Below are 26,461 nucleotides of genomic sequence, written 5' to 3'. Positions count from 1 at the left end.
AGCTTTGGGGATTTCTGTGTATGTTCACCTTTCAGATTTTTCTGTAAAGGTGAACTTACCCTTTAAGGAACGCAAGGAGCAAAGTTAGAATATAAAAAGCTACAACCCACAGTTAATGCTAGATTTCAGTTCATGTGCAGAAGTATTTTCACATTATCTCTTTAATACAAATGTGTAACAAATATAATGTTATGTAATGTACATATGCTATACTGTATATCATAAAGTGACCTTTTTTCACTAAAGTTTTTTTTTTTTTAATTGCTTTGTTTTTTCAAAAACTCAGTTGTTTATTCCTTGCAACTATGGCAGCAGTGGGGGTGTTTGATACATTGTTCTGTACAACCCAAGAAATGTCATATTATTCTCATGTGTATGGCACACTGCTTTTTTTGCAGTTTTTCCATTTTTACAACATTGGGACTGATCATTTCACTATAGCAGGAAGACCTTCCCACCAAGGAAGTAGAAAATTACATTTTCCAAACTATAGCAGGAGATACAACTTTGGAACTTTTTTTTCAAAAAAATTACTGCATATAACTGAGTAGTTCAAATAATTAATCAAACACTGAGTTACAGTTTAAAGCTAAATTCCATGAAAACAACTTTACTACATATTGAGTACTGTTTTAGCTGCCAAAGGATTTGAAATAGTGTTCAGCCAATCTTGAATTCTAGACAGATAGCATAACCAAGTCGGCGACCTAAGTTCTTTCAACTTTGTTTAGTAATACAAATTTGTAAACAACCTTGTAACTGGATAGTGAAGGAGAAGCAGTACAGAGGAGAGGTCTTTCCTCTGCTCCTTACCCTACATAATCATATTCATACTGTTGACTATCAGCACTGCAGAAAGAGTGATGTTGTGAAGGGAATCATCAGGACAAATGTTATTTTTTATTTTTACTTTAGTGGCTTAGTGGTTATCAATTGCACCTTGCAGCCATGGGGTCCACAGTTTGAATTCTAACCAGGACACGACTTGCATGGTGTTTGTATGTTCTCCCTGTGCTTGTATACGTTTCCTTCAGGTACTCCAGTCTGTTCCCACACCTCAAAAGACATGCTGGTATGTTAATTGCTTCCTGTCTAAATTGGCCCTACTAGTGTATGCATCTGGGATAGGGGGCCTCAGATTGTAAATTCTTTGAAGGAAGATATTGAAGTTAATGTACAATATGTAAAGTGCTGTGTAAATTGTCAGGGCTATATAAATACCTATAACTAAAATAAAAAAATTATTTAAAAAACTGAACTCCAGTCTCTGTTCATCCACTCCAAAGATTTACATAGTTCTGCCCACAGCACAACCCTGTCTATCAGGAGAGGGGACCTGACCTTTCTCAGCTGCAGTTTAATTTTTACTTGCAGATCTAATCCCACCCCAAACCGCGACTGAACAGTCGGAAGCAGCACACTAAAGCATAGTACACACCATTAGTTTATTTTCGTTCAACCCAGACGGCTTTGGTCTGAGTCAGTGCACTAACAATCCAATGTTAGTAAAGTGATTTCCCCCGCTTTGCTATTGTGTTTTAACTGGGGGAAGCCCCCACACTCCAGTCAGCAATCTCAGCCATTAGCCGAGAGCTCTGATCAGGAACTGGTCGGCAACTGTTTTTCCACCATGCACGCCTGACTGCCATACACTCCAGCTGCCATACAAATGGGCTGAATTTCGGATGTTTTTTATTGAACTGGCCGATGTCGCCCGACATTTGGCCCATGTGTACTAGGCTTAATAAGCTCATCTTTCTGCCAATCATGATCCTGACACCAAAACAAATCTGAACAATTCATTTTGCTTCTTCCTCACCCTCTCTGAACTATACAGGGGATGCACGAGGCTGGTACCAAGTCATATTTAGGTACTTACACTGATTGTATTTAAAGCTGAACGTCAGCTTTTAGTGACGTTCAAATGATTTGTTTGGTTCAAGCTGGCCCAAACAAACAATTTATTTCACTAAGAAATGCAGAGTCTCTCAGAGCTGTAAAAATTGTATGTAGCTTCAGCCACATACAGTATAAAGCGCTGTGTTCAGGCAGTGGGTTGGGAACTTTCTGTCCCACACTCAGAATAAAATCAAGTCAGGCTGAATGCTGCTCACCAATTCACAGGCAGCTTTGTATTTTCTGAATGAAAACATGACCAAATGAAAACAATGAACAAATCTTTCTCCGATTGGCTGAGGCAGAGAGGCAGGTGGATGATGTCACGTGAATGACAGAGCTTAGCCTGACTCAATTTTATTCCGGGGGAGGGACAGGAAGTTTCCATCCCACTGCCGGAACACAGCACTGCATGCTGTAAGTAACTAAGGCTACATACAGTTCATACAGTGCCGAGAGCAGCTCGATCTCTTTGTGAAGTAAATAGTTTGTTTGGATCACTAAAAGCTATAGATCAATTTTCAAAATACATTTTAGGATGTATTAATAAATGCAAAGCTGCATTAGTTTGTGTCATTTATACCTGCCTAGAGTTTAATAAATAGGTATATTATTTACACAATTACATGGCTGACATTAAAGGAAACATAATCATAGTTTCCCATTCAAGCATATGTTTTCTTTACTACAGTACTGCAAATCATTCCAATGTAACATTTAACTGAAGGTCGTTTTTTAATATTTTTTCCTTATTGTTATTTATTTGATATTTTGATGATTGTATTTTATATACAGTTTTGTAAATCCTTCCCTCTCCCTCTAGTGTTTTTCTGTATATTTTTACCTTAGAATTGTTGGGAAAAACACCTTCTTATAGAAAAAATGTTGCTTTGCAGTCAGGACAGACCTTGCACTAAAGCAGAAGAGCTGGGTCATTGTGCAGAACCACTAATCAGTAAGGAGAACATATATATGTAAAGCAGATATGTGTCTGCTCCCATGTATTGCTCCCATGTATTGCTCCCATTTATTGCTCCCATTTATTGCTCCCACGTACATATGTAATTATAAATTATATACAAATTTAAAGTTCTTTTTTAACGATTAACACTTATTTTAATATTTAGAATGCTAAATCATAGTGCAATTGCATTTTTCATATATATATATATATATATATATATATATATATATATCTATAAAAAAGTATACAAAATTATAATTTCACCTTAATGAATAACATATGCTAATTAACTAAATGCCAATATGTACTTGTTGGAAAACTTGGTTAAGGTGGACAGTAATGAATGTTCTAGTTAATGGGATGCCTGTTGGCTTAATTTGTGCTGCGCATTGCCATCTAATGTATCTCAGCTCTTATTGCACAAGTCTTATAGATACTTTGCAAAGGAAACCAAGCGTATAATAAGAGGCATTATAAATTAACCTTTTTGACCTTGCTGTCGGCTATGGACACACATTTAATCATTCCAACTTTATGGGCAGCTCAACAAATTCTTCTACCTGAAGCTTTCAAAAAGTGCCACTTAAGGACACTTCCTTGGAATAAACATAAGCTTCAATACTGACAGTGAAGTCTACCATTCTACACTTTGTGACAGATAGAATTCTGAATACAGCATTTATTGTGACATGATGTGCAGCTTCATTTCCGGAACTACATCAGTTAAACATGAACCACATAGAGTAGTTTTTTTATTACATTATAAAATATTCCTTTTATGATTCTTTGAAGTTTTATTATTTGAATGTGAAATGTATTATTATTATTATTAATAATAATATACAGGATTTATATAGCTAGTTTGCAAAACCAACATACCAGTAAAGTTATGGTAAGGTGAGCTGCATTAATGCATGCTGCAACAGTTCTAAGAGACAAATATGTGGAAATCTGTCTTAACAGTTTCATGGATTGGGGAATGGTTGAAATCCATGTGTGTGTGACCATTTAGGAGTTTTTGGGGTTTTTTGCCCCAATGAAAATTGTCACTTTCTACAGAAAATAAATGGAAATCTAAAATGTTACCGTTGTCACAAAAATAGATTGAAAATCTCCAAACATGGATCCTTGCTGCAGTAGCAATTGCTAAAGTTGTGATTTCTTAATTCTCCAACAAAAAATGCTTTTAACACAGCTTGTCTCATTATGCAGTAAAATGTTGCTCAGTTTTTCTCCATCTTGAGGAAGTTTGAAAGTTGCAACGTTATAGTGCAAAGGAACGCTAATGCCCCGTACACACAGAATTTCCAACAGAAAAATCTTGGATGGTTTTTCCGACGGTATTCCTCTCAAGCTTGGCTTGCATACCCACGGTCACACAAAAGTTCTCTGAACTTTCGAACGTCAAGAACGTGGTGACGTACAACACTACGACGAGCCGAGAAAATGAAGTTCAATGCTTCCGAGCATGCATCGAATTGTTTCCGAGCATGCGTGTTTTTTTGCGCGTCGGAATTGCATACAGACGAACGGAATTTCCGTCAAGAACTTTTTCCGTCGGAAAAATAGAGAACCAGCTCTCAATCTTTTGCTGGCGGAAATTCAGACAGAAAAAGTTGGATGGAGCATACACATGGTCAGAATATCCGACCAAAAACTCCCATCACACTTTTTTTTGATGGACATTCCGACCGTGTGTATGCAGCATAAGAGTTGCAATATTAAAGTGTAAAGAAAAAAAAGAGGTAAGGTATGAAAGATTACTAAACAAATCAGTGAAAAGCTGGTAAAATTATTCCTACTCCAATTCCCCTATTTAAAATAACAGATTAAACCCACATTAAGCCATCATAATTTATCTGAAAATATTTGGGAAAGAAAATGCATTTTTCTATAGAGTGGATAACACTAGATTTGTGGAATTATGGCAAATAATGTGTGAAGAAATAGCTTACAGCAGCTTTTATAAAGAGACAAAACTGCTGGAAATGATACTTTCCAAAAAAAAAGGCTTTTCTATAAATAAGCCCCTTGTTTTTGTAAATGTGAAATGGTGAAATCTTCCCCTTTAGGCAAGACATTGGTTCAGTCTTGGAGAAGGTAGTTCTTGGGTTTGGAGATCCTAATAGTTTAATTAAAAATGTTTTCTACACTAAAGCATTACCCTAACAATCTTCCCCTAATTGAACATTCAACACTTAATCTAAAGAGCCAAACCATCACTACACACAAAGAAAATCTGTAATAAAATAAGAACCCGCTGTCAGGTATAAATATGGTAGGCAGTTAGGTGTAGCAGCCTTCAAGTATCTGCTACTACACCCTAAGTTATGTGCCATTCTGGCAAAGTTCCTATACTTAATGGTAGTATAACCTTTAACAGTTTTCACAACATTTTGTCACTCTAAGCCCAACAGGCCCTAAATTTCTAAGCCCAATGCATATTTAAAGTGGAAACATTGCTAGGTAGAATAGACTTTTAATAGCTCCTCTCCCCTTTCTGTATGATGTTTTTTGTAGTCTGTGTACACTGCCTGCAGCACATGCTCAGTGCATCGCATCAGTAAGACGCAGAGGAGGGAGCTAGGTGTCAAAATACTGTAACTCAAGTGCACACCCAGGAGATTGACTGAGCACCCAATGGCTAGAGAGAGAAGATGTTGGATGCAAAATAAACTGATAATGACATCATTGGCAACACATAGTTGTTAGTGCAAAATTAAGGCAAACTGAGATATAAGTCTGCCATAATGTGAAAGTATTGTGTGTATACTTGCACACTATGGCACAAAACTGCTGCTGCTGCTCTACATGCTACAGTTTTACTTAAATATAACTTCAATTTACAAATATAAATAAGTCACTAATTCCTTTTCTTAAGCATGCAGCACTCAGACTCCAACACTAGAAGAAACTGCTTTAACTTTTTAGGTTCATATATTTCGTTCTATTTTTGTTGAAGATGTTTATGCATGCTCTACATGGTGTACTGTAAGTACCACAAATGGTGGTAAATAGGGCTTAAAAAATAGAAATTGTAAGCTCCTTCTGGGAATATGCATAGGGAGAAAAAGTCAGAGTGGAACTCCAGCTTAATTGACTTTTCTGTACGCCTTCTAAGCAATGACCACGCTTACTCCATGCTGTACTCTAAGTATCTCACTCCAGGTATATTGGTGTTTAAGCTTTATTGCTGTTACAGGATACATGTATGTTTTTTTTCTTTTTGAAACCATGTGTTTTTTCAAACTCCTAATAAAAAATGATTCAACATAAATTGATTTTTCTTCCAGGATGGAATGTGAAATGTTAAAACATCTATCAGGTTTCTATTTATTTATCAAAAAAAAGTGAATATTTAGAAACAGTCTGAGTACAATTACATTCCTGTTTGTTTCATGCAAATATCCCTCACTGGCTGCTATTTACTTTTTTTTGCTTATTGGCAAGTCCCGAGTTTCTGCTGTGCAAGACTCTAGAGCTCACGTTTAATATTACCAAATAAGTTGGCTCAAATCAGAACTAAAAAATGCTGTCTTGAAAATATGTCATAATGAAGATTTTGATGTCCTGGTATTTTTTAAAGTATATCCTCTCCATATCGATTGTAACCCTACATGAAAATGCTGTCTTCGTAAACATAGCGAATAAGCAACCATAAGTCAATTTTATTTATAGGATTTTACATCCCATTCCAGGGAGAGATTTTTTTTTTTTTGCACAGTCTGCAGTTTAAGTCTGGAGTCCCATTGCTCTTTTACTTTAATCTTTATTGAAGAAAAATACATCTCAAATATTTTCTTCCATATTATGTTACTCTATGGGAAATCGTGTTCCCTCACATCTGAGTAATACATTCAGCACATACAATTAGCTCCTAACAGTGGTTGTTTTAATGTGTGCATAAATCTCTTATTGAAATACTGTCAAATCAATAAGTCTTTTTTGGTGTTATGGAACTAGAGTGTGCGGTAAAGAAACATTAGTCATCAGAAGAAATATGAAGTGCTATGTACATTCAGTACGACTATACTAGCCTTACTTTGTTTATCTGTGGCCATCCAGTGACTAGCAGCTTATTAGCGTAATCAAGACACGATCTACTTTGTAAAACATCACAGATTTGGGTTACTGCAAAACCGTAATAAAAAACCATTTACCTAGATGCTGGACAAAAATCTTGAACTTCATTCCACGGAGGACTGAAGCAGAATGAGACATAGAAATAATAATAATAATAATAATAATTTTCTTGAAAGCCCATGTGTGGTAATCAGGCCATACAAGCACAGGTAAAACTGGCAAGTGAGTCAAATGCAAATTCAGAAGTTGCTTTTTGCCAGTGTTTTAAGATCAGGAGTTACATCTAGGGCTGAAGCACATCAGAACATCGAAGGCCTGACAGTCAATGATCATGTTCACAGTGCTGTCATGCTAGCCTGTTGGGACTTGGTTTCTGCTTTATGCTTTGTGACAAGATATTGAGATTCCTCAAAAGCTAATGTGACATTGCGACTGATCACAAGTCTGGGAGGTGTTTAAAGCTTATTGGGGGAATTTAATTCTGAGAGCAACTTGTCCTTTCATCAAAGGCTTACGCAATCGAGACACAGTCAAACATGACAAGATCAAGTTATATTCATGAGAAATAAGTACATAATTCTATGATAGGACTTATAGGGTATCTCATTAAATGGGTGGGTTTGTCAGAGTAGTGAGCAAATTACCCTCTCATCAATTCCTCTGATTGTCTGATATTGTGTTCCAGAGCACAGTGATTAGCTCATCTGTGTCACACTCTGTTCCCTCTTTATATCACTATGCTCCTTGTCAGCACATGAACTGATTTGCTTCTTGTGCTGCTTCTTCCTTTCACATTCTAACCCTGCTGTACATGGCCCGCAAGATTCCAGATCAAATTCAGCCACTCATATCTGTCTAGAGTTCAGCTTTACAGTCATAGAACAAAGAAGCAGAGACACAGATGTGAATGTAGTTTCTAAGGACTAGTTAAACCCTTGTGGTTGCAGGGGGCAGAAAAAATGGCGTCACCTAGTGTATTCATCCTAACATGACCTATTCTAAAGCTAGGCTTGTGGTATTCCCATTGAAAAGCCCATTTGGCTGTCAAAAAAGCAGGCATTTAGGAGGCAGCAGTATCGCCTCTTAAACACCTACCAGTTGACCCTTGCTGCCCTGTGAAAAGCGAAGACACGACATGTGTGAAAAAAGCCCTAAATCTTAGGCTAGCCATACATGAGTAATTTTTTTTTGTTCAGCCAGTGAGTTGATTGAAAGAAAATTACTTGATTCCCTATCTACACATCCAATGTGGATTGGCAAATCCTCCCCACTGACCACAGGAAGACTTCCCCCACTTTTAGAATACACTGATTAGCACTGCCAGCTATAGCCAGTGGTGCTGATAGAGGGACTGAAAGATCAACTTGTGTACTACCAACCTGTCTATACATGAATCGAAATTCAGCTGGTCCCTGCCGAACTGGTTGAATTTCAATCCATGTATGGCTGACATTTACTCGTACACCACTCCTTGCTCCCTGAAGTCATGTGTAGTTGACCTTTTAGTTCATGCACAAGTGCTTTCAAAGACCAATTTAGGTTAAGATAAACTCATATGTCCACCTAACCCAGTTGGACCTGTAAAGCAAATGCTGGATGTTTGGGCTGTGAAAAAAATGTACACCTTTAAGTAAATCACACTCACGTATGTACCCACATTTGTATGTATGTGCATGCATGTGCACATATACATATTCTGTGTCCTTGTATAAATTGCTCCCCTTAAAAAAAAGAATCTTTAATATTATAATAATCAAAAAGCCAATGGAAATTCTAATTTAATCTCCCCTTGTTAGAATTTACTTGCAGTGGTTATGTAAATATTTGTCTTATCTTAAAACAGCATATAAGACAAATTTTTAGTGTTTAATTAATTGGATATCTTCACTTCTTGCTAGTTCTCAAGACTGTCAGATAAATGAGCTTTGATGCATAAATAATGTCTGTATTACATGCACTGTGCCACTGGCCAAAGTACCAGAAATTTTAATTCACTTGTTCAGCTAAATTTCATCTTCACTTCACAGCCATAAAATTCTATATTGACAAACGCTCAAACCAACTTTGACTCTAAGGTATCTGGTCAACATTTTTCTTCTGTATGGATATTAGTTTATTGAATAAATGGCATCTGTTTTCCTCCCCATCACCACTAGAGCAGGTATATCTTTTTGACAGCTCCTCACGATTTATAGCTGTGCATGCTCTGAAGAAAAATAGTGCTAAGCAAAAAATTCCAATTCATTGCCTCTTAGTACTTAATTAAGTTCCAACACACTGTACACCGCAGGTGAACCCAGCAATGACTGTCACATCAGCTCTAAGATGCAAGGCGTTCTCTCTCTAAGAGACATAAAGGCATTTATAGAATCTTGGCCTGATGTTTTCTACCTATGATGATCATTAATCTAACCCTGCATGATGGCCATGAGAAAACACTGCATAAATCCTGAAATGGAGACACGCAGTCAACTTGCTTTTAAAATGTCATGTTTAGCTCAATGCAGCTTATGAAAGTAACCCTTCTGTGAACTAGAACTCTTTTAGAATTTGGGCCTCAAGGAAAAATAAAATGAGTTTTCCCATCTTCCTATATAGAAAAATAAAAATGAAAGTGGTTATGTACTGTATTTATTTGTTGGTAAAAAATATGGGGAGGTTTGCTGTAACAATAATTATAAAGAAATACTAAAGTTTTAAAAGATGATTCAAACTTTAAAGACATCCATTTTTACAGGGATGAAGCTGGTTTGATCTTTTACTAGATTTTTATCATTCTGCTCACAATCAGAAAAATAATCTATCAAAGGCAATCATCATCTCTGTGATGGGAGACTTCTTAGTCAACCAGTCAGATTCAAACCTGCTCCCCAAAAATGACAGTTGGAGAGTGATAGATTAAACCTGATTGGTTGCTATGAGTTGTCTGAGAAGTCTTCCCTCAGCCAGTTTTAGGGCTCTGTGGTTAGGATTAATATGCACAAAATGTGAGGGGTAAAGCTGAAATCCTGGCCAAATGCCAAAAATGTAACTGTGTGTCCCAATCTAATGATATCACCCCAAAAAATAATTCAAGAGGTTTTTTTTTTCAAATGTAGAACTAGTGCTTAGGCCAGGAGTAGTGTTGATGGGAATCTATGATGGTTTTTGGCTCTATAAAATAGAAAGCCCAGCACTGCCTGCTTGGTTTCTAGTCATCACTCTAAAATGAATTATGATATCCTTGCCTTTGTAAGAAGGACTGAGGGTGTTGGCTATTTAGCATAAAAACTGATGAGGCTTCTGTTCTTGCATAGATCTCCCCTTGCTGGCTGTAAGTGGTAAATAGAAATATTAACATGCACTATTTAACGTGTTCGGTTCAGAACATAATAAAGAAAAAAAGGAAAATAACACAGTTTTTTTTTTTTTGCTGTATTTGGGCAAGAAAAGCATAAGATTCAGTTTAAATTGGGAGAACATCTTCTTTAAAAATATTTTTAAATGGAGATATGAGTTTTTACTAGTCCATTTGACTAGTTTCAAATACCTGCAACCTATACCACCCAGCTAAAATCACTGTAAAGGAAAATAAAAATATAAAATACCACTAATGTCCGCAAGATCATGTTTATACTATCTTATTAAATTAGCTTGCTCATGTTATGCTAATATGTAAAACCTAGTTGCCAACTCACATAGCATTTAAAATGTATATAAAGCCAAAACTTTGTAAATTCCAATTGTAGAAGAAGTAAAGGAAATGTGCCCAAAAGGGACATAGAAAGTAAAACACAAAACGTATAGGGCGTTTAGCTTTTTCCTGTTCTTTGAAAAAAGTTTTGGCTTTACATACACTTCAAGGATCAGCATTTGTGAATTGCAAAATGCCCATGTGGAAAAACAAGCTGTCAAGTAAACCCTGCAGCTAAATACAAAACTATATATAGTATTTTTTTTTAAATAGTTATGACACTTTCATCTTTTGGCATGTTTATAAAAGAAGCTCCACATCTCCATATCAGCTGCCATTTGTCTATTTCCCTTCATTAATATATAACTAATAACCTTCAGGTACACCCATACCGTCTTGTTTTACCTGTCTGGATTCTGGGTGCACACATGCATCTGTAGTAGAATCCGTTGGGTAAAAGTCTTAAAGCATTGTCCACATTTCCAAAGATGCCAGTCACTGAATTCTGAGTTGAGTTGGCTTGTTGAGGTTGGACTGGCAAGCACTCGCTGGTTTTTAGCATTAATCTGGTTAAATCCTGTATCCAAAGGCCCAGATTTATCCATGAGAGAATAGTTTCTGTTGCATGGAGTCTGTGGGAAAACTATGGACCTTTGCAATGTGGAAGAAGGCAACTTGCCATTTTTGTTGAAGGGTTGCAGTGCTTCTTGCCTGGTCATGGCTTCCATAACTGGTGAGGGGACATTCACTGCAAGACAAACACAGTGAGCAAATAAATATCTTAGTCGCACACGATATGTGTATCATGATAAAATTATGCCTGTGTTCTGGAAATAACAACAAATCTATTACTTCAGTGAAGATGCATCTAAACTATGTTAGAAATGTTAATTTAATATTCATAAATGTATCTACATTGTAAGTCAATGGCTTTCTCTGCTTCCTGTATCACCAATAAAAGTATAACATTTAAAGTAGGTGGATTGTGATTTGTAGGTGGAAGAATCTTCTTAGTAAGGACACTTTGGGATTGATTTACTAAGACTAGAGTGTGCAAAATTGTGTGCAGCTCTGCATAGACACCAATCAGCTTCCAGGTTTTATATTGTCAAAGCTTAACTGAACAAGCTGAAGTAAGAAGCTGATTGGCTACCATGCACAGCGGCACCAGATTTTGCACTCTCCAGTTTTAGTAAATCAACCCCCTAGATACATTATATTTGAGGTGAGAGACATAATGAACCTAAAAGGAATATGTTTGTGAATACCCTCCTGCATTACAAAGAGATAAACATAAAAAGGTTATCAGTCTCAGATCACTTGATTACCAAGAAAATATAGTTGGGTGGACTGGCGCTATGCTTGATGAAAGGCAAAAGTCCTCAACCAATAGGTTGCACTTCTGCTATGGATTTTAAAGCTGATATTTCAATTGTGCATGAAGTGTGCTTTTAAAATAGCATGTTTGGTACATTTTAATTGTTTTAATCAAAATATGATTACCATCAGAAGAGACAAAACTTCTGTGATTGCTATGCAGTTGTAAAATGTTCCCCTTCTTGATGTACTCTTACTTAAAAGATTTGTCCCCCCAAAGTTCTATGTCAGTCTTGATTGGGGCATTCTAGCATTCTAGCCTCTATTAGTGTCTGCCTTGATATTTTGTCCCTCCCAAGATGGTATAGTGTTCCCATTCCATATGTTACATTCTCAGTAAAATAATTAAACCAAAAATCCAACACAGAGAATGGAAACACAATGTGCAATGACCAGACCAGGGTGTAGACCCAAGAAATCAACTGTAAAAATCTCACCAATGGCTTTCCAAAAGATATAAACCAGCATACCATATAATTCACCAACATCTACATACAATTAAAATATCAGGTTTGTGTGTACTGACTCTTTAATTTGCTGTTTTGTTACGTGAATGATATTAACATAGCAGTTGGTAAAAACAGAAAGAAGTACGGATTAATCTGAATGTAATTGTTACATATATCTATTTCCTTCCATGCTCTGATATGCCTGTAATATCCTTATAAGCTCTTGACCTTATTTTGCTATTTATGTATGGAATGAACCAAAAAGATCCAAGGTTAATTCTTCACTATTACATTGTTTTTGAATATGTTGATTCTTCAATCAGTTGATGTCTTCTGACTCTGGTTTGTGAGGTTTTATTGAATCTGGGTACAAATGTTACTTTGCACACAGAGACATACTTCCTAATACTACATTGGCGTTATGTTATCTTTGCAGAATCCTTCGTTAATACTTCCCATTCACATATTACATCTCTCCCTTCATAATGCATTTGTTTAGTATCCTGATTTCCTATAGGCACTGGTAACATGTAGTTAGTTACAATGGATACAACTGTCCATAAGTCTTGCTAGGGGTATCCTTTCTTGTAGCACAGATAATATCTGAACCTCCATATAGTGACCTTGACTGGTGTCTGCTATGGAAATTGAATCTTTCTCCTGTATAGCAACAACATAAGGAGGAGTGCATATTCAGTAAGTGATGCTTCCTCACAGGCACATTGCAGACAGTTATTATTAGATGTGCAATGGCCAAAATAGTAATCTATAAGAAGATGAGAAGGAGCAAGGGAAAGATCCTGGTTTTGATATTCATCTATTTTTTAACCCTTACATACTTTGATGAAACACTAAAAAACACACATGCAAAAAAAATATTGGAGTCTCAATACACCCTGATTAAGAAAATGACCCAGGGTATTCAAAAACTAATGTTAAGCGATAGATTGTCAATGGCTTATTACAGGGCAAATAAGAAATGTGTACACTCAAACGATAATCAAGGAAATGCATAGTGATATCAGTGATGCCAGCTCCTTACAGTTTTCATCCTGAGCAATGCACTGCAATGGAATCCCAAAGAACGACGTGTAGCTGTCATTGTACCACACCAGCAGTTCTGTGCCACGGGGAATGTCAATACAAGCTCTGTAGAATATGCTGGATCTGGTAAGAGAACAGAAAATCAATCATTGTTGAACTATTTACTCCTGACAGTCTCATGATGTTCTGTGTGAAAAAAACAAGGATAAGTTTAAATACAGATATCTTTTGATTGTCAAACTAGATTGTAAGGACAAGACAATAAAATATTGAATAATACAGATAGCTATATGCTACAAATGTAAAATGAAATGTCTTTCTCTCTCTTTGCAAATACAGCAGCTATTACAGCTCATTGAGATGCAAAAAGGTTATTTTGCTAGAACATGCATTAAGGTAAAAAACCTCCTGTTGCAGAGGAACCCTTTCCTCACCCCCTATACTTAACTGAGCCCTATCTCAATTCAGCATTGTGCACAAGAGAAGCGGCTCTTCCTGCTCTCTTCCTCCTTACTGGGCAGATTGATAGTGGTGGAACTATTGGCTTCTGCTGCTGTCAATCAAATCCTGTGACAAGGGAGCAAGGGGCAGGGCTGAGCCCCACTGTCTGTGTCTAGACCCCGCAGGAATGCCCCCTCCTAGAAAGAGGCTTTCTATGGAGACACTCACCGAAGAGGAGGAGCCAGAAGCTCCAGCGGGGGGACCCCAAAAGAAGAAGATTGGGCCTGCTCTGTGCAACCATGCACAGCACAGGTTTCGTAAGTATGACATGTTTATTATTTTAATAAAAATAATGGAAGCTTTACAATCCTTTTAAACTGATGACATTTTGTTCTTAATTTCCTCTCCAGATATCACTATGCCAACTCTCCTCCAGAGTTTTCCCTGACCATGAATCTTTCCCTATGCTCAGCCGCCTTTACTAGCATCCAACAAAACTTTCCATTTAAGTGGTCTTGTTATTCCTTTAAGTACTTAGGGATCAACATTTCTAAGGACCTCTCCTGAACTTTCCTTCTGAATTTTCTCCTGCTTTTGCACAGGAACTAACAGAACTTGCATACCTGGTCTCACTTAACTTTCTCCTGGAAGGAGAGTTTATAAAATAGAACATAATACAGCAGCTCCTATACCCCCTACAGATGCTCCCCATACATGTTCTACCCTCCTTTCTAAAATCATTCCTAACGGATTTTCTTTGGCCCAACAAACCCACTAAATTGAAACTGTTCGGTGTAGACCTAAATATATGGGAGGGCTGGCTATACCAGATATTCATTTTTGCTATATGGCAGTATATCTTTCACAAGGGTTGGACTGACATATGAACAAGGGCACCAACCTTTTGGTGCCCACTGAACAACAATGTCTCCTGTTCTTCTCTGCTCTTCCCTGGTGCATGTGTCCACTTTCCCCTGCACTGAAATCACACCCTAAGATTGGCCTCATCTGGGATGTTGCACAGAGGACTTTCCTGGACAGATACCTTTGCTCCCCATCCTATTTTTTCTTTAAAATAACACTGATCAAATAGAAAAAAAGTGTGTTTCAAATGTTATGTTTTTTTTGTCTATAGATTGCAAAAAAAATAAAATATTTTTTTAAACACAATATCACCAAAAGAAAGCATTGTTTGTCCTAAAATAAAGATAAATGTATTACTTTGTTATATTTAGTAATGACAATGTTATTGCTGAATAAACAGCAATTGGTTTGATCAGATGCTTTGGAGGCCAGGGAAAAGATCTGGGGGCCCTCCAGCTGTTGCAAAACTACAAGTCTCATGAAGCATTGCAAGGCTGACAGTTACAGGCATGACTCCCACAGGAAGAGGCATGATGGGACTTGTAGTTTTGCAACAGCTGGAGGGCCCCCAGATCTTGGGCTGCCAGTTTGAGACCCCTGCTCTAAAGGCTGTTATAGTGTTGCTTATGGATATTTTAATGTACAGTAGTTTGTCGCTGTACCATGGGTGTACACAATTTTGTAGCAAGATATGTTTGGTATCTATTTACTCAGCGTAATATCATCTTTTTTTATTTTACCAAAACATGGGTATTATATTGTGTTTCGGTACACTAAAATTCATTAAAGTGTATCTTTTTCAAAAACTTTGCATTCGAAAAATCGCTGCCCAAATATTGTGTACCAAAATAAAATGCAACACCCACCATTTTATTCTCCAGGGCTTCTGCTTAAAAAATGTATAATGTTTGGGGGTTCTAAGTAATTTGCGCATTCCTACATGTATGTGAGATATGCCATAATTGCCCTGGTAATAAAGTGGTTAAAATAAAATTGACCCAGCAATTATAGTTTCTGTTTAAAGCTAAATCCTCCTAATTTATTACTGCAGGCTGTACTTACAGCTATTCTTATGCTTTTTTTTATTATTATCAATTAAGTAGTGCATCAAGGGTTAAAAACTGTGTGCTGTCAGCACACAGGATAGTTGGATTGTAGCTCTCACATTCATGCAGCCATCTGACTCTGGCATGGTGGTCTGGCATGCCTTGCTGAACACTGCTATAATCAACATCACTCTTGCTCCCTGAGCTGCACTGTTACGAAGAGCAATGTTCAGGGGGTCATGTCAGTGATCTGGGCTGCTGCTTAGGTGCGAGAACAGCAGTCCAACTACCCCATCTCAGCAGAATGCTGGGACCTAACTTAAAGACTTTACTGCTTGTGAACTTTGAGGATCCACAGTGGCTCCAAAGTGGCTGAAACTACATAGGTAGTTGAGGGTATGTTTTAAAGTTTATTCACTGCTTGCTAAGAATATGAAAATATTTCAAATTCCATGGCATGGCCACAGTTCTACTTTAAAGTGAAACAAAATCCCTTCTTTGAAAAATTACAAGAAGCAATTCTTCCTTTTCTATGTACACTACACAGAGCATGCGCAGGAGTTACATCATCTGTGACCATCCAATGGCGCCTAGGCAACTGAAAGAGAAAGCGAGGGAGATGGCGTTGGTGGCGTTGGAAGAAGCAGCGATCTGAGCCCTAAAGAAGGTCCCACTGACAGGTACTGTAAGTGCAACTAAGTTTACCATAAGGTGCAAGTGTGCTAGTTGCAGATATAGGCACAGCGTGAATTTCTTTCTGCTTTAAGTTCAAAATTATTTGTAACGCATACAACTGTAATAAGATTTCATTTCCATCTTCATCTTCAACATTTTATATTTCAATACTGTTATTGAAAAGCTCTTGAACAAAGCCAAATCGCAGGTTGTCATCATATCAAAACACAGGTAAATAAGGTATGAACAGTAAGGATAAGTAAAATCCAACAACAGATGAAAAAGGCATACAAAAGGCAAAAAATGGTCTCAGGTTATTATCCAAAGGCAGCTTCAAAATTTTAAATAATCTCTGTGTATTCTATCTTGAAAAGTCATTTTGATGTTATTTCCTATTCTGGTACAGCTACAAGGCTTCTCAAGAAGTTGTTTCTTAATCCATCTTTTCAAAAAAAACTACAGACTTGTATAGCAGAAAAATATAATATTTATCTGGAGAAAGTTTCCCAATCACAGCTAAAAATATTAGCTTGAAGTTTTTGGCAAAAATAGAACTACTTTATATAACGTAACAGCCTTTCCATAAAGAATTATCTGTAACAGGACAATTTGTCTGTAGTGTAACAGTGCGGACATATGGGAGTCCGATTCTACATTTTTCACCCGTGTGAGATATGCAGTTGTCAACATATTTTGTCACCACAAACTGCCTCTTGGCAACGGGATCATAAAGATCAATAGAAAAGTGCAGATTCTCAATATTTTACTTGCAGCTGCAAAACTTTCATTTATCTTGTTATTCTCTCTATTTACAGCCATTTTTTTCCCTCACGAGGGCTCTGCTGGCTAAGCAGAACTACCGCTTTCTATGAATATCTGACAGAAACTCTCAGTTTGGACTGTTTTTGTTTTCCCTCCATAAACTTCAACCCGTGGACTGCCGCAATGAAAATTCTCTCACTGCAGATTAAAAAAAAAAAATCAATAGTAAGTTCTCAAAGCTGAGAAAAATCAAGTCGACTTTGTACTTCACCATTGCAAACATTTCATCTTTCACTTTGGCTCTTTCTAACATAAACAAAGCGGAGTAGCAAGCGAATGTACTAAAAACCAAATGACACAGTTTGCTGCTGAAAGAGCAGAACTGTTTTCAAGCAATGGGTGGTCCCGGAGGGTTGGGGTAGGCTAAAAAATAGTGTAAGCATTCACCATTTCTTCCAAGTAGATAATGCGTCCAAAACTCGCACAACTCTCTGCATGGTGAAGTACATCAAAGGGATATTTCTCATTTCGGATAATATTTCCTTTGCTGACATGTATTTAGTATTGTGGTTGGATGACTCATAAAGATAGCTTCATGGCGTCCTAACGCTGTTGAAGTAGAACACATGCCAACGGACATTATTGTCAGCCTCAAAATAAAAACAAAACGTTCAACCGAGGGTCAATCAATCACACAGCTCTTTGAAGAAAATTCCATTTAGATATTAGACATCATAACACAGGGAATTCAAACCAGCTGACTTTTTGTGAAAAGGACAACTTTGGACAATGTAAAAATAGGCCGATGCCTTAAGTGTTCCCTACCCAGAGAGCTATGCTCGTTGGTGACTGAAAAGAGTTTATTTAATTTTCATGGTTCATTGCATTGAAAGCTGAAACATCTGAAACTGTGCTATACAGAGTTGTTAACATCTCATCAGGATTTAAAAAGTGCTGTAAAAATGTCCGACCCATGTAAATGATTTCATTTTCAGCACTCATTTTCTAGGGATCATTTTGCTTTTTCAAAATGTCTTTCATTATATTTACTATAATATTGCCAACATATTAATGCTATTATATTGGTCCTTAGAGACATGCTTATAGTGTGTATATTAGGTTGTTTTTCAATATGGCCTCCTCATCTTCCCTTTAATCACCCATATGTGTAAAAAGAAGCTATATACTATGCATTTGCTTCTATTTTCCAGCTGGGTTATGGTAGAATTATATATAGCTTATAATTTGTAGCTTGCTGTAACTGATTTTGTCTGATAGAAACATGTTTTCACTGGCACAGTTATTGGTTTTTGTGCTAAATGGTTTGTAATTAAAGTGGAGTTCCACCCAAAAATTGAGCTTTTAAGTGAAGCTTTAAGTGAAGGTGACCCCCTGACATGACACATTTGGCATGTCATTTTTTTTGGGGGGGGAGCGGATACCCTCTTTTTAGAGGGATCCAGCTCCCACTTCCTCCCAGGGCATCGCGGCACCAGAAGTTCACTTGTCTCCCCTCCCTTTTGGCAATCATCTGGGACACGTCACAGGTCCCAGATGATTGCCCAGCCAGCCACAGTGCGCAGCGCAGCTCGCGCATGTGCAGTGCGTGCCCGGCTGTGAAGCCACAGCCGGGTGCCCACAGTGACAATGCCGGCGCTGCAGAGAGGTGGGGGAGAGGAGCGGGGCTTCATTCGCCCATATTGCTGGACCGTGGGACAGGTGAGTGTCCGATTAATAAAAGTAAGCAGTTACCCTTTTGTAGGGCCGGGGACTTTTTTCTGGTTTTTGGTTCAATAGACTTCAATGGATGAAAAACATGTATTGAAAAACATAAAATGCACCTGGTATATGCAAACTGCAACCTGCATAGGTGTGAGCCAGGCCTTAACTACTGTCCTTTCCATATCAAACTCTTTTTCTTTGCTGCAAGGCTTCCATTTTGGGATTTAATTCATTTATAATGTTTTGTACGTATTATACAGGATGCCAGGGTTGGGTCCTAAACGACTGGTATATTTTTCCACTATTTGGGTTGTGGTCCCTTTAAGGGTGATTATTTGAAGATTTGTTGAGTACTCATCCATGCAGGGTGTGGTGTTCCGGGGTATTCCGGCTGGAGAGGACAGGACTGATTTACAGTACTCTCTGGATTCACTAGTCCTTATTAAGGACATGAAATTTCAGAGGTTTGAAGAGTTTTGGATGGGAAGAACCTCCAAACCCTGATTACAGGGACGTTGGTCCTGAAGGGGCTGGGCCATATGGAAGGGGTTTCTTGAAAAGGTAGATGAAGCAGTCTGAACCTGGTTGTTTGAAAAAAAGCTGGAGAAATCTGAGTTAAGTGAACTAAGGTTGGGATTGAGCCACAGTTGTTGAACTGTGGAAACCTCTTCTTTGGGACTCCAAAGCAGACTGGAAACCTCAAAACCCGAGTGCGAGACCAGTGGCAGTGAGCCTTGCTTTCCATTTGAACCAGAGTTATGGACTATTTTTTGTCTTTAGTTGAAGTAAGTTATTTAGTTTTCCTGGACTGTTTACCTGTTTTGGAGACAACTTACTTTTACAAGTGCCTTGCTGGCAACAATATACACAAATGTTTTGCCTTTCATTTCTATTTTAAACCGAATGGGTTGTTTTACATGTTAAGGGTTGACACTTTCTTTAACTTTCTTTTAAGATATGCTCCCCACTTTAGTGGAATTTTTTTCCAAGCTTGGGTTTGCCAAATTTCAAATAATATTCACCCGAACCTGGATAAATTCACCCATCACTATTTGCAATTATTCATTCCTATAATTAGGGATCAGTGGAGTAAGTTTGCTAAGTCTTGCTTATAATATACAGTGCCTTGAAAAAGTATCCATACCCCTTGAAATTTTCCAAATTTTTTCATGTTACAAGCAAAAATGTAAATGTATTTTATTGGGATTTTATGTGATAGACCATTGGAAAGTGGCACATAATTGTGAAGTAGAAGGAAAAATATAAATTATTTTCAATTTTTTACCAATTAAATATCTGAATAATGTGGCTTGCATTTGTATTCAGCCCCCTTTACTCTGATACCCCTAACTAAAATCTAATGGAACCAATTGCCTTTAGAAGTCACCTAATGAGTAAATAGAGTCCACCTGTGAGTAATTTAATCTCAGTATAAATACAGCTGTTCCATGAAGCCCTCAGAGGTTTGTTAGAGAACCTTAGTGAACAAACAGAATCATGAAGGCCAAGGAACACACCAGATATGTCAGGGATTAAGTTGTGGTGAAGTTTAAAGCAGGGTTAAGTTTCAGAAACAAATATCCTAAGCTTTGAACATCTCTCGGAGCACTATTCAATCCTTCATCTGAAAATGGAAAGAGTATGGCACATCTGCAAACCTACCAAGACATGGCCGCCCACCTAAACTGACAGGCAGGGCAAGGAGAGCATTAATCAGAGAAGCACAGTGCAGGTGGGGGAATCTGTCCACAGGACAACTATAAGTCGTGCACCTCACAAATCTGGCCTTTATGGAAGAGTGTCAAGAAGAATGCCATTGTTGAAAGAAAGCCATAAAATGTTCAGTTTGCAGTTTGTGAGAAGCCATGTGGGGGACACAGCAAACATGTGGAAGAACTTGCTCTGATCAGATGAGACCAAAATTTAACTTTTTGGCCTAAAAGCAAAACGCTATGTGTGGTGGAAAACTAACACTGCACATCACCCTGAACACACCATCCTCACAGTGAAACGTGGTGGTGGCAGCATCATGTTGTGGGGATGCTTTTCTTCAGCAGGGACAGGAAAGCTGGTCAGCGTTGATGGGAAGATGGATTGAGACAAATACAGGGCAATCTTAGAAGAAAACCTGTTAGAGTCTGCAAAAGACTTAAGACTGGGGCGGATGTTCACCTTCCAGCAGGACAACAACACTAAACATTCAGCCAAAGCTACAATGGAATGGTTTAGATCAAAGCATATTCATGTGTTAAAATGGACCAAAGTCCAGACCTAAATCCAATTGAGAATCTGTGGAAAGACTTGAAAATTGCTGTTCAGACGCTCTCCATCCAATCTGACAGAGCTTGAGCTATATTGCAAAGCAGAATGGGCAAAAATGTCACTCTCTAGATGTGCAAAGCTGGTGGAGACTTATCAAAAAGACTTGCAGCTGTAATTGCAGCAAAAGGTGGTTCTACAAAGTATATGAATACAAATGCACACCACGCTTTTCACATATTTATTTGTAAAAAAGTTTGAAAAACATTTCCTTCCACTTCACAGTTATGTACCACTTTGTGTTGGTCTATCACATAAAGTCCCAATAAAATACATTTACGTTTTTGGTTGTAACATGACAAAATGTGGAAAATTTTAAGGGGTATGAATACTTTTTCAAGGCAGTGTATACACCTCTGATACACCACACTGACATGGATCCCCTCTTTGATTATTGGACAGGGGTTATGATAACAAACTGTTCAACGTGTAGCCTAGAGATGCAGAGGTGGCATAAGAAGATACTTTGCTGCTGCAGGAAATAAAGTGTCACCTGCATGATTATGAGGTGTGTAAATCAGCAGAGTAATCACAATAGAAATACAAATCTTGTGGATGATAAAACAGCATACCCACAGTATATGAATTTAAACTGTGCATTTAGCTGATTTGCTAGAAGGTCAACTGGATTTACTCCTGCAGGAACATCATAATCAGAAGTGCAGATAGAAATTGATGAACTTTTCCCCAGGCATTTGTTGTACCACTCAGATTACGTATGCATTCGGGAAGAACAAATCTTTCCTCTTCTCTAAGGCCCCATTCACACCTGAGAGTAGCGTTTTTGAGCGTTTTTCTGGCGTTTTGTCATGCGTTTTGTGGGGCATATTTGCGTGTTTCCATGCAGCATTTTCCGGCATTTTTGAGCTTTGGCATTTTTTTTATTAGCCACTAGGAAAAGTGATCATTTCTTTCATCATTTGTTGCTATGTTATTAGATTTTGTCATCTGCTTCCTGCTCCAAAAACGCCCAAATATGCCCGATTCGAGTGACAAAAAAGGGTCCAGAACTTGTTTGAGCTTCAGGCGTATGGCTTCAGGCGACTTGGAGTGGAGATGTGAACCATCTCCATAGAGAATAATGTATTGTTTCCTCTCAAGCGTTTGGTAGCTTGAGGCTTCAAGCTACCAAACGCTCAGGTGTGAATGGAGCCTAAGTAGAGAGTATATTATCTAGCTTATTAGCCTCCAGGAGCAGTCAACAAGTACAGAGCTAGTGCTGGATGTTCTTATTAGGCAGCCTTGCATGCACTGTGCATTCTAAATCTTGGAAGCACCCTATATTAAATTGTCTTAACCTGCTTGTACCGCACCCTCTACGTTTCAGTTCCTAAAGGCTCTACTCTTGTCTTGGTCTTGTCTCCACCTTTCGTGTGTAGGGTGAATCAACGTTCTAAAAATTACAATTCTTCCAAAACTTCTATATCTATTTTGCACTCTCCCTGTCCCAGTTCCTCCTACACTCTCAAATCCTTCCAGAATCATGTCTTGCAATTTGTCTGGACTGACAAAAAACACAAGTCTCAAAGCATACAGTACTATGTTTATACGTAAGAAACAAGGAGGCTTAGGTTTTCTAAAATTTACCAAACACTTTCCAGATGCAACATCCATTGACCTCTCAATATACCGCACAATATACCCCAGGGTCTGCATCTATAAGCCCCCTAATGAGCCATACACTGGGAACTTGGGACTCCCTTAAGTACTCCAGCAATTTAATCTCGCCACACCTGCCCCTTCTCATAGAATCCCCAGTACATGTCATGGCCTTCTCACAAATTCCAATGGTCACTCTGTTTACACCTGGGCAGAAAACAGAGACAAGTATCAGGCCCCGTCCTCCAAACTTTTTTGTCATTTACAAATTAAGCACTGGTTAATCACTATACGCTCCTATAAATATCTAACATCCTGACTCTCAATATGTGAGTGTACTTGTCACCATACACCCCTCTTTTATAGATGTATTTCCATTATCTATTTACAGTTGAACAATCTCAAAAGCCCCGACAGTCACACCTACTTTACCAAGTGGGAACAGGACCTCAAAGGCACCCAAGAGAGGGAGGATTACATTTGCTTCATGCTCCATCAATATACTCACATTTGAATCAGCTTTTAAGACCGCCTCGTGGTGGTATATGGTATATGGTCCCGTTTTGTTTATCACACCTCTACCCATCTTTCTCCAGAACTTTCCCTGGAGACCATTGGCATGCCCTACTACACTTAAACTAATTCAAATTAGCAAGTATGTTTTACTGGCAGCCAAACAAACTATTGCAAGAGCTTGGAAACAGAAGTTTGTTCACTTCACAGAGGTTTGTCACCACATAGACACTTTCTCCTAAAAGCTTACCAGCATTCTCCTTGATACACAGAAACATTTTTAAAAATATGGACCCCATGAATACAACACACCCTCCCCTCCATGTCTGCAGCAAGTTACGCATTGCTGTAGGCCCCAAGGTCCTAGGGCTCTGGCTTTGGTGCCCTTGACATCCTCTCTTTTCCTCTTCTTTTTTCCTTCCCTTTCTGCCCTGATCTTTTTTTCTTCTACTTACCAGGCCCTCTCACCAGGGAGATCCTATTAATATGTTTTTTTCTCCTCCTTTTGTAAGGTGGACTTGACTACTGCCTTACACCTATGAGTGTCCTTTAACTTTTCCCTCAATTCACATTTCTCTGTACAACAATGACCTTAACTGCTATGCTTGTATGCAAATTGGAATACGTATTACTCTTTTCCAGTTATCTTCTCCTTCCTTAAACATTAGCTAGATATCATCCTGGAATCTTTCTGTTACATTGGATGTATTTATACTTATAAGGGTTATGCTGTGTATTTTGGAAAAAACTCAATAAAAACTTATTAAAAATGAAAGCGCCATTTATTAAATGTTCGTTTCAATAACATTTTTATACAAATCATAAAAATGGTATAAAGTAACAATAATATAAATAAAATCTAAAAAATTTAAATTTGCCAAAAATGTGACAATTTTCCTGTAAAATAGCATCAAAGCAGATGAACAATAATATGACTTATACAGTATGCAACTGTACCACATATAGCCAGTACTCAATCCTTCTTGTGTTTGGTGCAAACAAGGCACAGCTAACCCAATTGTTCCGAGTTATATAGAAAATCTATAAGAATTTGCAGCAATTTTAGGATTAATGAGAGCAAAATATTGTCCATTAAAGTACAAAAGCTACTTTCAAACCTCATAATGATTCTTCACAAGGTACAATAGGCTGCAGACTGTAGTGAAATATATATATATATATATATATATATATATATATATATATATATATTTATAAAGGCCCCCAAAAATCAGTTGGGTTGACTTACTAAAACTGGAAAGCACAAAATCTGGTGCAGCTCTGCATAGAAACCAATCAGCATCCAGTTTTGTTTTGTCAAAGATTAATTGAACAAGCTGAAATTAGAAGCTGATTGGCTACCATGCACAGCTGCAACAGATGTTGCACTTTTCAGTTTTAGTAAATCAACCCCAGTGTTTCCTATGTATGTAAAAGTATTTTAAGGAATTGGAAAACATTACCTGTATTGAACAACAGTCAGATTCTGCTCCCCACAGTGCCTGGCGCATCGGACGTACCTCATCCAGCTTGACTTACTAGGTTCTCCTCCATCAATAAAATGCTGTAGTGTCCCATCTTGGTCATATATCTACAGGGGAAGGGGGTTACAAGTTCAGTAGGAAGAAAAAGTCATCAATCGTACATTACTTTGTGGCTTGTGTCTCATATATCTTTGGTAGGGATTTATTACGCCTACATTTGTCACTAGTTTATGGAATCATGAGACCTACTTGACATGAAAGAGAGAAACATACTGTGATGCGCTATAAATTTACCCTGTCTTATCAACCTGATCTTTTGCATTAAATATATTTACAGAAAATGCAAGACATCAGTAGGCTTCCTATACAATCATTTGTCTCACTGACTGTGTAATAAAGTGCGAGACAAGAGTCAGCGGAAAGCTACAAAGTGTATGGTGAATGTCACACTAGTGGTATATTGCTGACAGAATGAGTGTAGCAAATAGCTGCAATAACGTCATTTTAAAATAATAAGAACAATATGGGCTGACCCTGACTACCTTCTGAAAATGCTACTTGTGTGATGCTCAAGCTAAGTCTTCTTTTCTTTCAGCGTCCCTAACTCTAAACCAGTCTGCATATTAGACCTCTGCCTAGTACTTCACCTGCTGTATACTTGTACTAGAGCAGTGACTATTGTAGAGCATTGATAAAAAGGATCATCATGACTGTAAGAACACTTGAATTTTTTTTAAAGAAAGTTAGCAATGTTTTTTGGATAAAACAGATCTCATATGTATTTCATCAATGTATTTAGCTGTTTGCTTGGAGTTCAGCTTTACCCACTAATGGCTACAGGCAGTATATCTACTGCCTAACTATCCCTTGGGGATCTTTGCTTTCACCAGCATCAGCACTGGACAGACTGGTCCCTGAGATACTGCCTGCAGCCATTCAAAGAGATCCAGGTTGAAGAGTGAGTTGATTTGCCAAAAAGTTTTCCTTTGTATTTGAATCAGAACTTTACCCATAACAACTTGATAAAAAATAATATTATTTAGCAAGGAACATACATTCCACATTAATAATTATGCTACCAAAATGAGTGTTTGCTGTAAACTGCCTCCAGCATTGTTCCTGTTTCTTTTTACTGGAGGCTGCCATTTTGCTGAAGCCCAGAGCACCTGAACAGCAGTATATCATAAAGCGGAACTAAACCCATCAATTTAACAGTTTCAAATAACAGATAATACAGCCGATCTCCAGGAAATTAAATAAAGTCCAGTCTTGCAGTGTGTGTGTGTGGGGGGGGGGAGGGGGGACAATAGACTCTTTCACTTAGTTCCCTTTCACACTGGGGCGCTTTGCAGGCTCTACAGCACTAAAAATAGCGCCTGCAAAGTGCCCTGAAAGAGCTGCTCCTCACACTACAGTGTGAAAGCCCGGAGGCTTTCACACTGGAGCGGTGCGCTGACAGGATGGTGAAAAAAGTCCTGCTAGCAGCATCTTTGAAGCGGTGAAGGAGCAGTGTGTATACCACTCATTCACCACTCCTGCCCATTGAAATA

General features: G+C 37.9%; 1 protein-coding gene across 2 annotated transcripts in view; it reads right to left on the bottom strand.

Annotated features, from left to right (window-relative positions):
- Nucleotides 1–26,461, bottom strand: part of PRDM6 (PR/SET domain 6) — a 167,063-nt gene that overhangs the window by 24,319 nt on the left and 116,283 nt on the right. The window contains exons 4-7 of one of the 2 annotated variants that reach the window (XM_073624699.1): nucleotides 24,891–25,018; nucleotides 13,485–13,609; nucleotides 11,022–11,364; nucleotides 9,975–10,254 (exon numbers count right to left, since the gene is read on the bottom strand). In XM_073624699.1, coding sequence (XP_073480800.1) covers nucleotides 10,146–10,254; nucleotides 11,022–11,364; nucleotides 13,485–13,609; nucleotides 24,891–25,018 — 705 coding nt within the window. In that variant the 3' untranslated portion in view covers nucleotides 9,975–10,145. Of the gene's footprint in view, nucleotides 1–9,974; nucleotides 10,255–11,021; nucleotides 11,365–13,484; nucleotides 13,610–24,890; nucleotides 25,019–26,461 lie in introns of those variants that run through there. The other variant, XM_073624698.1, reaches the window with a different exon arrangement.

Source organism: Aquarana catesbeiana, linkage group LG01 (assembly GCF_042186555.1).
Source record: "Aquarana catesbeiana isolate 2022-GZ linkage group LG01, ASM4218655v1, whole genome shotgun sequence".
Lineage (NCBI taxonomy): Eukaryota > Metazoa > Chordata > Amphibia > Anura > Ranidae > Aquarana > Aquarana catesbeiana.
Note: the sequence above shows the minus strand (reverse complement) of the source record. Positions and strands in the feature narration are given on the sequence as shown.